General features: G+C 36.8%; 1 protein-coding gene across 6 annotated transcripts in view; it reads right to left on the bottom strand.

Moving 5' to 3' along the window:
• NDST4 (N-deacetylase and N-sulfotransferase 4) overlaps nt 1–13,918 on the bottom strand; it is a 390,250-nt gene that overhangs the window by 42,187 nt on the left and 334,145 nt on the right. For all 6 annotated transcript variants that reach the window (XR_012483096.1, XR_012483095.1, XM_074272775.1 and 3 more), the window contains exons 9-10: nt 9,553–9,676; nt 7,626–7,800 (exon numbers count right to left, since the gene is read on the bottom strand). Coding sequence is in view for 4 of the 6 variants with exons in the window: in XM_074272775.1 (XP_074128876.1) it covers nt 7,626–7,800; nt 9,553–9,676 (299 nt within the window). In the remaining 2 variants the exon portion in view is untranslated. The remainder of the gene's footprint in view (nt 1–7,625; nt 7,801–9,552; nt 9,677–13,918) is intronic.

The raw sequence follows: 13,918 nt of genomic DNA, 5'->3' as shown, positions 1-13,918 counted from the left end.
TCTCCAGTGACTTCCTACTTTCCAAATCCAAGGACTTTTTTTCTCAATTTTCCTTCTCTCTTCAGCCTTTGATGGTACTGATCACTTATTTTTCTTGCTATTCTCTTCTGTCTAGGTTTATGGGACACTATTCTTTTACCTCCAAGGCCACTCGTTACTATCCTTGCTGGTTCTGCATCTAAATCACAGTATTTAAACATAGATGTCCCTCAAGGTTTTGTAATAGGTTTTCTTATCACTCTCTCCCTCTCCCTTTCCCTCTCCCTCTCCCTTTCCCTTTCCCTCTCACTCTTCCTCTCCTTCTCCCTCTCCCTCTCCCTCTCCCTCTCCCTCTCCCTCTCCCTCTCCCTCTCCCTCTCCCTCTCCCTCTCCCTTTCCCTCTCCCTCTCCCTTTCCCTCTCCCTCTCCCTCTCCCTTTCCCTCTCCTTGTCCCTCCCTCCCCCCCTCTCTTTTGTAGAGGGCTGAAACTCTGAATCAGCCAACAGAGCACTTAAGGCTACCTATTCGATGTGAGATGATAACTCTATTATCTCACTTTGTTAAGGGCTAAACTAGTAATTTTTGTTTTCTAGCTGAAATGGGGCAGATATTAGGAAAAGATTCACCCCATCCCCACTCCCACTTCGAGGGAGCTCTATAGAAAGCATACTTAGATTACTAAAGAAGCAAGGTTTGCTTGTAACTTGGAAGCAGATTAGTGGACTCTTGGAAACATTAGGATGCAAATCCCCTTAGTTCTTCAAGGCAAAAGAAATAGAGGCAGATAACTGGAAAGTAATAGAAGATCAACTATGTGAATATTATAATGATAATGGTCCTGATTAAATTTCTAAGGAAACATTTTATATATACAACATAAAATAATTGGCCTTAAAGAATCCTGCAAGTTCTAGAAAAAGAAGAATTCTAAGGGAAACAGTCAAGCAAGGAAGCCTGTGGAGAAAGAATAAGAGAAAGGGGAGGATACTGATAAAATAGAAGAAAGGCATGGGGGAAACTTAAAGAGTGTAGTGATTCTCACTCTCACAGTCCAGCTTTAGCTATACCAGAGCAGGCTCTTGACCCTCCCCTATCAACTTCACCTTCCTAGATGGGAGGGAGAAGAAGGTGTGGGGAAGGGCAGTGATATCACTAGCACCTTCCTCCCACCTCCAAGCAACTAACCCCTCCCAAGACTAGATTGTAAAAGGGCAATACTTAAAGCCAAAGAGGATGGACAGAAAACAGCTAATTTGAAAATAGAAATTTATCCTGGGATTGAACAGCTTAACTTTTCAGGTCAAGAAAGGAGATGATACACTCCTTTTAATCTGGGAAATTATCAAAGATCTGGAAAAAGGCTTGCACTGCTTATGGGGCTACATCATCTTATGTTAAGATGTTATGACAGAATTTGGCTTATGAAATTTTAACCCATAGTGACTGGAAATCTATAGCAAGGACATGCTTAGAACCTGGACAAAACTCGTGGATTTCTGAATATAGTGAATTTGGTAGTATACAAGCCCAACGAAATAGGCAAACTGGAGTTAATACTCCAATCATCTGTGACCAACTAACTAGGTTCTTATGCTGACATTTCAGCACAGATTAATTACCCCATAACAGCAAATGAGCAAATTGCTTCTGCTACTATCAAAGCATGGGGCTTTATCCCAGGTAAACAAGGCAGAGGAGAAGCTTTCATGAAAATAGCACAAGGTCCAAATGAACTCTTTACTGATTTTGTGGGACATCTGCAGACAGCTGTCATATGAGCTATTGGTAAAAATACAGCAACAGAAATTATTATGGGTCAATTTGCTAAAAAAAATGCTAATGAGGTGGGTAAAATAATTATACTAGAACTACACAAGGATGCTCCTTCAGAGGAGATCATAAGATTCTGTGCCACAGTGGGCACAAATACCTTTTATCCAGGCTATGATGCAGATGTCCCAAAATCAGAACATGGGAAGACAGAGTCCCTTTTGGCAAGGACTTTCCAGAGAGATTCATCAATGCTTTCAATGTGGTAAAGTAGGACATTTGAAAACTCAATTTTGGCATAAAGACAGAGTGAGAAAACAAGACCCAAAACCCAATGTCCAAAATTCAATAGAGGCTTCCAATGGGCATCAGAATGTAGACTAATTCAGGGAAATGGGATGGGGGACCAGCCCCAGGGCCAAAGCAAAAAAATAGTTTGGGCATGATGGCAGCCAATGCTACATCCAGAGAGTCTTTAGCAATTCATTATTCAGACATGACCAATCAGCAAAGAAGCAATCTAATGGGAGAAAGGGATTATATAACCAATCTGCTAGGAAGCAACCTTATGGGAGAAAGGGATTACAATTGGGGGACAATAGCATTATATGCAGCTAGGACTACTGAGATATCCCCTGGAGAGGTGAAATCTATTCCTCTCCAGCCTATGGATCCCTTGCCTCCAGGCACAGTAGGCTTGACCTTTTCAACTCCTGAGAGTACTTACAAAAGAGTGTTCATAAATATATTGAAGTGGGAAACTGGGAAATGTGTAGATAATATCCCAGTCACTAATACAGGTAGACAATGTGTGACTTATCAAACACGAGAAGTAGTAGCATCAGGTTTACTGATATAGACTCCTAATAGGCAATCTGGTGATAGTTGCTCAGATTCTGACATCAAGCAACAGAATCCAGGAATGTTCTTCACAGCAGCTGTGACAACTAACCATCCTATGCTCACTATCTATAAATGGCATATCATTAGAAGGATTTGTACACACGGGTGCAGATCATACAGTCAGTAGAGGTGCCAACTGGCCCCATCGCTGGCCAAAGATTAAGGTAGATACCTATATGTATGGTGTAGGAGGATCAATAGCAGCTGAAGTTAGTGATACCCCTTTGAGACGGACATTTAAAGGCAAAACAGGAGTTTTTACTCCTTTTATAGTTGAAAAAAATCCCCATCAATCTGTGGGGAAGAGACATTTTACAACAGTTATGATTACAAATGAGTACTTTGGTTTTTTAGGCAGGGCTGCTGTTGAAGGCCTGCCAACACTCTCATCTGTTCCTATTCAATGGAAAACTGATACATCAGTGTGGATAGAACAGTAGCCCTTAGCTAGTGAACAAATTCAAGCCTTATTAGATACAATACAGGAGCAACTTTATCAAGGACACTTACAACCTTCTCTCAGTCCTTGGAATTCCCCTGTATTTGTTGTAAGAAAGAAATCTGGAAAATGGAGGATGTTGATTGATTTAAGAAATGTAAGTGAACAGATGGAAACTATGGGAACTCTTCAGCCTAGACTTCCATCTCCTACTCAATTGCCTAGAGAATGGCCGCTTGGGGTTATAGACATTAAGGATTGTTTCTATTCTATCCCTCTAGATAAGCAGGATATGAAAAAAATTTGCCTTTTCTGTGTCCAGCATTAACTTAGCTGAGCCTTATAAAAGGTATGAATGGACAGTTTTGCCACAGGGGATAAAAAATACCCCTACTATATGTCAAATGTATATTGCTGCTGCTCTTACACCAGTAAGAAAGGCCTTTCCAAAAGTAATGTTATTACATTACATGGATGATATATTATGATGTGCACCTGAAGAGCAAATGTTACAAGCATGCCTACAAAAAAACCATAGAAATACTAAGGAACTACCAATTGCATATAGCTCCAAAAAAAAAAAAAAAAATCAAAGACATGCTACTTTTCAATATATAGGATATGAAATATACCCTAAGGTACTTACAGTATATTTTCAATGGGATTGAAAAAGTCACTCAAAAACCCTTGGAAATATCAGTTTTTGCTACAAAAAAGGCACCCACAGCAGGCCTTCATCAAGGAGACAGTGTGATCGAATAGGTGAACTTCCCAGAACAATCAGAACAAAGCCTTACTCCTTACCCAGTGCTTGCAGCTAGAATTTTATTAAAGGCCATTACACAAGCAGTACAATTATCTGGGATAAAATCTGACAATATGTACACCTTTTATACCAATGCAAAAATTAATGAATGCTGTGAAATTATCCCAGAGTGGCAAATTTTATTAACTACGGCTCCAAATTTTACACACAAGTCTCCATTAAAGATAACCTCTGTCAATGGATTCTTGAAGAAAAGGTTTCTAAAGTTCCTCTTAAAGGACCAATTTTATTTACAAATGCATCCAAACATAATATTTGTGCTCTGCTCTTATGACTTACCTATAAAGAGAGTAGTCAGAACTCCTTTTCAGTCCACTCAGCAGAATGAATTTTATGCGTCATTCTAGCTCTTACTTATTATCCAGGAGATATAAATATAATATCTGATTTGGCCTGTTCAGTAGGTATGGTACAAATAATTGCCACAGCCCAAATAAAATTTGTAGCTTCTAATATATATCAGCTTTTTAAAGAACTTCAAGAGCAAGTGATAAAGCATCTTATATCTTGCATGTCCACTCACATAGTGGACTTCCAGGTCCTATTTTTGATGGCAATTTAAAGGCAGATCATCTTCTAACTATGTTGGCCAATAGTCCTTTATTTTAGTCAGCCCAAGAATCTCATTCTAAATATCATCAGGCTGCTCGAGCTTTACATTTGCAATTTGGGATAACAAAAGAAGCTAGGAGTATAGTAAAAGCCTGTACAGCTTGCCTTCCTTTCCATGCTCCTACACTTCTTCCAGGGAAGAACCTTCATTGTTTGGGACTCAGTGAAATTTGGCAAATTATAAATCTTTTGGTCATCTGTCTTTTTTCCATGTTGTAGTAGACATCTTTTCAGGATTTACTTTTGCAATACCAGCAGCAAAAGAGACAGCCCGAGTGGTCACTGAATTCCTTATAAAAGCATTTTAGTTATGTGTGTACCACAAGCAATAAAAACAGATAATGGACCTGCATATACTTCTAAACATTTTGCACCCTTTTGTGCACAGTATCACTGTGCACATTACTGTCCTCAGGGGCAGGCAATAGTATAGAGGAGAAACAGAGACATCAAGACTCTCCTCCAAAAACAAAAGAAATGGGGAGCCACAGGTAACCCTAGAGAACTTTAAATTTAGCTCTTTATACAATTACCTTCTTGATTTTTGATAAAGATGCATTGGCTCTGGCAGACAGGTTTTTATAACCCACTAGAAGTGCAGTGTCCAAGCAAGCAGCTCCACTATCTTTAGATAATTGCCAGGTGATGTGGAGAGATCCAGAAAGTGGTGAATGGAAGTGACCAGATAGGTTAACAGCTTGGGGGAGAGGGTTTGCTTGTATCTCTACAGAAGGAATCAGATGGGTGCCAGCAAGCCATATTTGCCTTGTCTATCAGAAAGAGTTAGAGCAGACCCTTGAAACGAAGAAGACCCAAGAAACATCGGGTGGTTCCATTGCTGATTGTGCCCACCGCTGAAAAAGCATGGCAGTTATGGCAATTGACTCATAGACATTAAAAATTGTTAATGAGACTGATGCAGGACTTCAAAACTCTCAGGAACCATTGGAATCCCTGAGAGAAGATAAGATTGTTGTAGGACTTGAAAGCCCTCAGAATCATTGGATTCCCTGGCACATGATGAGACTGTTGCAGGACTTCAAAATCTGCAGGAATCATTGGATTCCTTAACACATAAAAAGACTGTTGCAGGACTTCAAAAATTTGCAGGATCATTGGGTTCCCTGACACATAAAATAATGGACAATACATTTGAACTATCTCTTAGTTGCTGAAGGAAGCATATGTTGAATTGTTATTTACATGCTCTCCTAGAACTTCTGAAAATCTTTTATAATACCATGTTGATTCATATGATTTGTTATAGCACTATTTGCATGTCCAATTCATGTTTGTTATACCACATCGAGCCTGTGCTGTCTGTGGGGAGAGTCATCACTACTAGCCTGTGCAATATTGCTATGTGTTTGTGTAATACCTCCCATGCTGATGGATTTGTGTATACTTGTTTCTAGTAAGACCCTTAAGACCAGAAACTCGGTAACAATATCTGGCTTGACTCCCCACTTCCTTTTGGTGTTTTTCATCTCTCTTCCTGAGAAGTTAGGGAGGGCGTGATCATCTCCTTTTTAATGCTTTCACCTCCCTTCCTGAGAAATCAGGGGGGGGTGTGATCACCTCCTTTTTGGTGTTTTCACCTCCTTTCCTGAAAAGTCAGGATGGCCGTGATCACCTCCTTTTTGGGTTTCTTACCTCCCTGAGAAGTCAGGGAGGGCGTGAGCACCTGTGTTCTAAAACAAAAGAAAGAGGGTGAAATATAATGTTCAGACTAGCTCCTGGTGGGCCTCAAGATAGGCCAAAGGCAGGATAAATCAAAGTCCTTTGTCTTTAGGGGGAGAAGTGAAGGAGGCAGGCAAGTTACCACATGGCTTGCCAAAGATGTATCCTGGATTCTGGATTCCGGAGTCTCCAGTTTCTCTCTTCCTAGTCCTGCTGCCAAGTGCCTTTGACTTCTCTCCCTCAGCCCTCTAATCCTTGCCTATAATTATCTCAGTAACAAACATTCAGCAAGTACCAATAGTGAGGAGAAACATCATCTAAATATATGCTAATAAAGCTATTATCTCATATCAAATAGGTAGCCTTAAGTGCTTTCTTGTCTGATTCTGAGTTTTAGCTCTATACACTCTTATTTTTCCTGAGGCAATTGGGGTTAAGTGACTTGCCCAGCCTCATACAGCAAGGAATCTGAGACCAGATTTGAACTCAGGGCCTCCTGACTTCAGGACTGGTGCTCTATCCACTGAGTCACCTAGCTGTCCTCTTCTCTCTCTACATTATTTTACTTGGTAATTTCATAAGCTTCCATGGCTGTAATTTCCATCTTTATGCCAATGATTCTCAAATCAATCTATCTTCCCCCAAACTCTCAGATGCCCTCTAATCTCATATCTCCAACTTGCTTTCATACATTTTATACTGAATATCCAGAGACATCTCAAACTTAAGATGTCCAAAGCCAAATTTAGAATTTTCTTTCTTTGTTTCTTTTTAATTAATTTATTTATTTTTCTCCTGAGGCTGGGGTTAAGTGACTTGCTCAGGGTCATACAGCTAGGAAGTGTTAAGTGTCTGAGACCAGATTTGAATTCGGGTCCTCCTGAATTCAGGGCTGGTGCTCTATCCACTGTGCCACCTAGCTGCCCCCCAAATTTAGAACTTTCATCTACACTTTCCCCCTCACTTCGATCTTTCCTATTACTATAAAGTACAACACTATCCTCCCAATCCCTAAACTCACAATTTAGAAGTCATCCTTGACTCCTCATTATCTCTTAACCTTCCTGTTATATCTCATTGGTTGTCAAGACCTGTTGTTTTCACCTCTGCAACATCTCTCATAAAGAGAGATCTCTTTTAATTCCACTCCCCCTTTTCCATTATTTCTTATTTATCATGTATAGAACTTGTTTTGTATATATTTATTTGTATATTGTCTCTTTCATTAGATTTTAAGTTCAACTGTCTTTTGTTTTTCTATCTCTAACACTTACTCCAGTGCCTGACACACTTGTTCAATATATTTATTTGTTATCGATTGATTGTTATTGTTTTTATTTGCTTTTATTTTACATAACACTCAGTGAATCTTAAACAGAAGCATTTTATATTTACAATCTTATAAAATTTAAATACCTGGTACCAGGAATATGCTCGGTCTGAGGGATCAATAAGAATGGTAATGATCTTGGCCTTGGGAACCAGAGATGCTGCTCTCCTGGGAGCTTCTTCCGAGTGGAAATAGTTGGCACTCTTCTCAAATAGAAAATCATTGGTAATATTGGAAGGGATGGGGAAAAAATCCATATACCTAGAGGGAATGAAACAAAGAGCTGGAGTCAGAATATGAACTCTTTTTTTACATTTTCTCTGTAAAAATTCTAAGGCCTTTGATTTTCAAGTTCAAATTTATATACATACAAATTTTAATCATTTGAGGCTAATGCTCAAGCCAGCAGGTGTTCCTTTTAAGTAAAAGAAAAATGTTCACACTCTTCTAGTGACTCATTTCATTGGGGGAAAAACTGTTGGGCCATGAGTCATAATTTTAAAAAATCAATTTTCCTCAGAAGGCATTTTTAAACCACAAAATTATGTTTGTAAACTTGAATATCAGATTTCTTAAATTAAGATTAAATGTTCTTATAAGAAAGATGTGGAACTCCAAATAACAATAATATACTGAAGAGATTATAGTTGTTCTTTTCTATTTTTTAAACTTCTGAATAATTTGTACTATATAAAGCAATGTGGACATACTACTGTCTGTCTAAAATAATTAAGGAAATATTTCCTACTGGTTTGATCCCATGGAACCTTTGTAGGTTCACTCTTCCATTTGCCATATAAATGTTCTTTGTTTAGATTATGGAATTAGTATGTTCTGAGGTTATGCATTACATTTGAAAGCTTCCCAACTGATTCTCACATCTAAATCCATCTAAGTCTCATTTCTTCCTTGGATACTGACAATTGTGTTTTACAAATGCCAAGAGGAGAGGAGCCTTTCCTTCTTCTCTGACTCAAAAGTGGTACACAAATTGGGCTCAGTCATAGGATAAAACCAGTCTTTTCTAATCTCTAGGTCATTTGGCTCCAGTGTTTTTAAGAGACAGAAAGAATTAATCACATTTTCGTGGTAAATGTTAAGGGCATTATACACATGTAAAAATGACCACCTTTGTTCCCTGATATTCATGTATCTAATCCAGTGCCTGACAGTGGGCATTTAATTAGGGGGTTAGGCTTATGTATGATGTTAATTCACTTGGCATATAAGTATATGTATTAAAGGAAATTTTCCTTATAGTGTTCCTTTATTTCTGAAGGATTGGGAGAATCATGTTAATATATACTTTGAATGTTTGTAATCAAAGTAATAGAAGAGACTTCAGAAGATCAATTATAGCATCAGGCAGATTTCATTATACTCCTAAAGAAAATATGCATGTCAAAGCACTTTTGATGATACTGATTTGTACAATTTATGAGATGCAGTACCTGAGGACTGCATTGTCTTAAAATATGTATGCAACTAGTGATGATGTAATTTTATCAATGTTTTATTATAATTTGAATGTTGAATACCACTGTATTGCAGTATAACATGTACATAGCTAATGAGTATACATACACACACACATATATATACATATATTACAAATTATTTTATTTGAGTTTCTTCAAGCATCAACAGTAATATAAATGAGAGAACTGACTATATCTTTAACAAACTTGTTTTTCTAGACATAATCAAACATAACCAAATAATATAATGAAATAACCTTATTAAATATTCTGATGCAGAACTTCACTATGTTCTTTATTCAATCATACTATTTTATTAGAAAACTATTATCATTATTGTACTCTTCAGACAAAATTATGGACAACACTGATTAAATTTCTCATCATTATGAATCAATTTCTAATTCATTGTGATAGCATTGAGCATAATAAATTATCTAGTAAGCATGCAGATGTTCTGCATATATCTATAATTACTCCATTGTGATTTCATGTGTGTTAATAATATACTTTCTTTTTTTCTTATTCTTCTTACCAGTCAATTCCCTTCTGATAGTTGTTTCCATTAAAGAACTGAACTTCTTCAAATGTTTTTGGACTGGGGAGATTGCTGATGATAGAAGGATGCATAAGTAGAAATAAATAAAGTGCAGTTGTCCCTACAGCAAAGAAGAGGATAAAGGATTATAGAACATAAATACTGAAAAAAAATATGTCTTAACCTTTACTTCATGGAGTATTTATCAGAAGAAAAGGTAGAAGAAATAACCATTAATCAAAACAATTCTTTCCAATGTTTAAAGAATTTCCTGATAATATTCAGCTTTTTCAAGCTAATAATATCCTCTATTATAACTTGTTGATCTCAAACAATGTTGATGAGATTTTGTTACTGATTTAATGTGATTATGACAAATTTATAATTAAAGAACAACAAAAATAATAAATTAATTCTTAAAATTTAGACAGAAGTGAGTGGGGGGTGGAATGAGGGAGGCAGGACAAAGGGAGATCTTTATTGTTGTTATTCAATTGTTTTGGTTGTTCCAATTTTTCATGACTCGTTTGGGGTTATCTTTAGGCATTTGTAAATAACAAATTATTTGCTCTGCTCCAAATCTCTGGTGATGGAGTTTATTATCTCATTCAGCAATGTATTCTTATATCTCAATACCCTGATGAGCTAGAAGTTCTATATTTTTTAATTGGCCTTTTTACAAATCTTAACTTGGGACTTCATGATTGTGGAAAACTTCCAATATAGAAATTTACTTCAATTGCTTTTAATAATGCAGATCAACAACTTCTCTGTCATTACATCTATTCTACATTTGTTATTGCTGTTGCTGTTCTTTGTTATCCTATTTGGGATTTTCTTGGCAAAGATACTTTTAATTTTTCTTTTTCCAGCTCATTTTATAGATGAAGAAACTGAAACAAACAGTCACATAACAAGTTAGAGTAATCTAAGGGTAGATTTGAACTCAGGCCTTCCTAATTCAGACTTGGTGCTTTATCTACTGAGCCATCTAGGAACTTTTGTGGTATACTATATCTGGTTGCTCTAATCTAGCCCCTGCTTTACATCTAGCTGTTCACCTGGATCATTCTGCCAACTGCCTTGACACTGCATATGTCTTCTTCCCCCACTCTCTTCTCCCCTTCTTTTTTTCCACCTCTTACCATGAGGTCAGTAATCCCATCAATATCTTGAATATGTTAACCTTGTGGCTTTACTCCCTATCCATGACACTTTTCAGTTTGACTATATTCCTCTGTATGTTATGTCTCTCTACCTTGCTTCTTGTACATTATATTTGTGTACACATAAAATCAGTCATAAGTTACCCCCAGATTAGTGGCATAGCAGATAGAGCTATGGGTCTAGAGTCAGAAAGATCTGAGTTCAAATTTAGCTCCAGACATGTATTAGCAGTAATTAGTAATCCCAGGCAACTGCAATCTGCCTTAGTTTCCTCAATTGTAAAATGGATATAATAATAGCATCTATACCCCAGGATTGTTGGTAGGATTAAATAATTGATATTGTAACATGCTTTAAACAGTACCTGGCACATAGTTGCTTAATAAATACTGATTTCCTTTCTGTCCTATCTCCACAATAGCTGCTTCATATTCTACATGTTTCTTTTATGTGTCTTTCTTTTTTTTTTCCCCCGTTACATTCAAAACAATTTTTAACGTTTGTTTTTAATATTTTGAGTTCTAGGTTCACTCCTTTATCCTCATCTACAATTAAAAAACACTTGTAAAGTTATGAAAAAAAGCTATGGAACTTGTATGCTTATGAAAATAAAAACCTTCAAAAATTAAGTTAGAAAAAGAGAAAGAGAGAGAAGAGATAAATAGATAAATAGATGGAGAGAGAGAGAGAGAGAGAGAGAGAGAGAGAGAGAGAGAGAGAGAGAGAGAGAGAGAGAGAGAGAGAGAGAAAATGCTTCAGTCTGTATTCAGACACAATCAGTTCCTTCTCTGGGTTTAGTTAGGATTTTTCATCATAAGTCCTTCAGAGTAGTCATGGATAATTGGACAACTGAGAAAAGCAGAGTCATTCACAGCTGGTCATCACAAAACATTGTTATTACTTTCTGTACAGAACATTAACTTGCTTGAGTTCATGAAGTACTTAACAGATTTTTATTTCTGAGAACATTTTGCTAATAATTTCCCATAGAACAATAATATTCCATCACAGACACACACTATAGTTTACTGAGCCCTTCCTCAATTATTGGGCATCCCCTCAATTTCCATTTTTTTTTTGCCCTGAGAAGAGAGTTTCATTCTTTCCAGTTCTTTAATTTAGAAGCTGCTAAATCTTGTGTTATACTGACTGTGGCTCCACTATACTTGAATTTTCTTTTTTAGCTATTTGTAATATTTTCTCCTTTACCTTGGAGTTCTATAATTTGGCTATAATATTTCTAGGAGTTTTCATTTTTGAAATCTCTTTCAAGAGCTGATTGGTGGATTCTTTCAAGTTCTATTTAACTCTCAGGTTCTAGAATATCAAAACAGATATCTGATATCTAGAATATTAGAATATTTTTGAAAGATGATATCCAGGCTCTTTTTCTGATGGATCAATAATTTTAAAATTATCTCTCCTGGATCTATTTTCCAGGTCAGTTGTTTTTTCCAATGAAATATGCTATATTTTTCTATTTTTTCAGTTTTGTTTAATTGTATCTTGATTTTTCATAAAATCATTACCTTTCATTTGCTCAATTCTATTTTTTAAGGAATTATTTTCATCAGTGAGCTTTTGCACCTCCTTTCCCAGTTGGCCAATTTTTATTTTTAAGGCATTCCTCATTAGTTTTTTACATTTTCTTTGACACAAGTCTCAATTCTTTCCTTAATTTTTCCTCTATCTCTTTTACTTAATTATTAATATCCCCTTTGAACTCTTCCATGGCCTGAGACCAATTTTTACATTTCTTAGATTCTTTGGATGTAGGAGCTTTGACTTTGTTATCATCTTCTGAATGTGTGTTTTTATCTTCCTTGTCATCATAATAACTTTAAATGATCAGAAACTTTTTCAGTTTTCTGCTGATTTTCCTAGCTTATTACTCAACTTTTAACTTTTTGTGAAAGTCAGTTTCTGTTTCCATGGTGACGGGTGCACTGTCTCAAGATTCAGGGGTTTTGTACAGCTGTTTTCAGAGAGGCTTCTAGGAATCTGATCACAAGACTCTTTTCTGCCCAGGAGTGTTCCTACCCTACTGAAGCTGTAAGATCTAGTATGCTGACCAGGGGCTGGGTCTGATGAATATGTTTTGCCCCATTGCCACAGACTCTCTCCATTGATCTTCTGAATCCTCCATGATGTTCCCAGGCTAAGAGATCCAGAAACCTCTAGCACTGCTGCTGATTCAGAGATCCCACCTCGCTGATACTGGGGTTTGGGCCAGAGCTAGGGCTACTCTGGTACAGATTGAGAATATGTGCTACGGCTCCCAACCTGGTTCTGCAACCTTTTCTGTTGATATTCCAAGTCCACTTTGATGTCTTTGAACTTGACTGGAAACCACTAGTATTGCCACTGATGCAGAGATCTGTCTGGGACTGGATCAGGGGTCTGGGTCTGGGTTCATGGCTGAATTGGTGTGGCCTGCACTAGGACAGTACACTCTGATGTCACAGACCTTTTCCGTAGAGCTTCTAAGTATCTAAGTTGTCTTCTGCTGGAAAATGTTCTACTCTGTCTTTTTGTGTGTTCTGATGCTCTAAAATTTGTTTAGAGTCACTATTTAAAAGAATTTAGAGCAGTTTGGGAGAGAGGTTGGGCTAGTTTCTGCCTTTATTATACCACCTTGACTCCATTTTTGTGCCTTCCTTTCTGATTTAGGATCTCTACTGAGGTCATTTTGACAATAATTTTTTTCCATATGACAAGAAGGAGAAGTGATGCATACAGTGTTCCATGTCTTATGGCCATGGATCTCTGCTGGTTCAGTCCTGGCTCAATATGAATCTGAAGATGTTCCTGTTCACTTTAGAGTCAAATTAACTAATTGGGTCGAACTATTCAGCTAGTTTTGAATGAATAAAATTGCCCTATCATCTGCATGACATTACTTCATCTTATTCAAAATGATTACAGGAAAGATTTTGTCAAATACTTTGCTGAGTTTTTAGTAAATGTCTACAACACTACTACTTTAGTATTTATATCTCCCTCAAAAGAAAAGAAAATTAAAGGTAATTTGACATGAACTGTATTTTATGAAGCTATGCTGTCTTTAGTAATCATTCTTTTCTAAATACTCAAAAAATATCACTTTTACAATATATTCTATTATGTTGCCAGGACTCAATCAAGAAAAATTTATCAAGAGTATACTATGAATCATGTATCATGGTCACAAAGACAA

Source organism: Sminthopsis crassicaudata, chromosome 6 (assembly GCF_048593235.1).
Source record: "Sminthopsis crassicaudata isolate SCR6 chromosome 6, ASM4859323v1, whole genome shotgun sequence".
Classification (NCBI taxonomy): Eukaryota; Metazoa; Chordata; class Mammalia; order Dasyuromorphia; family Dasyuridae; genus Sminthopsis; species Sminthopsis crassicaudata.
The sequence above is the reverse complement of the archived record's forward strand: the minus strand, read 5'-3'. Positions and strand labels throughout refer to the sequence as shown.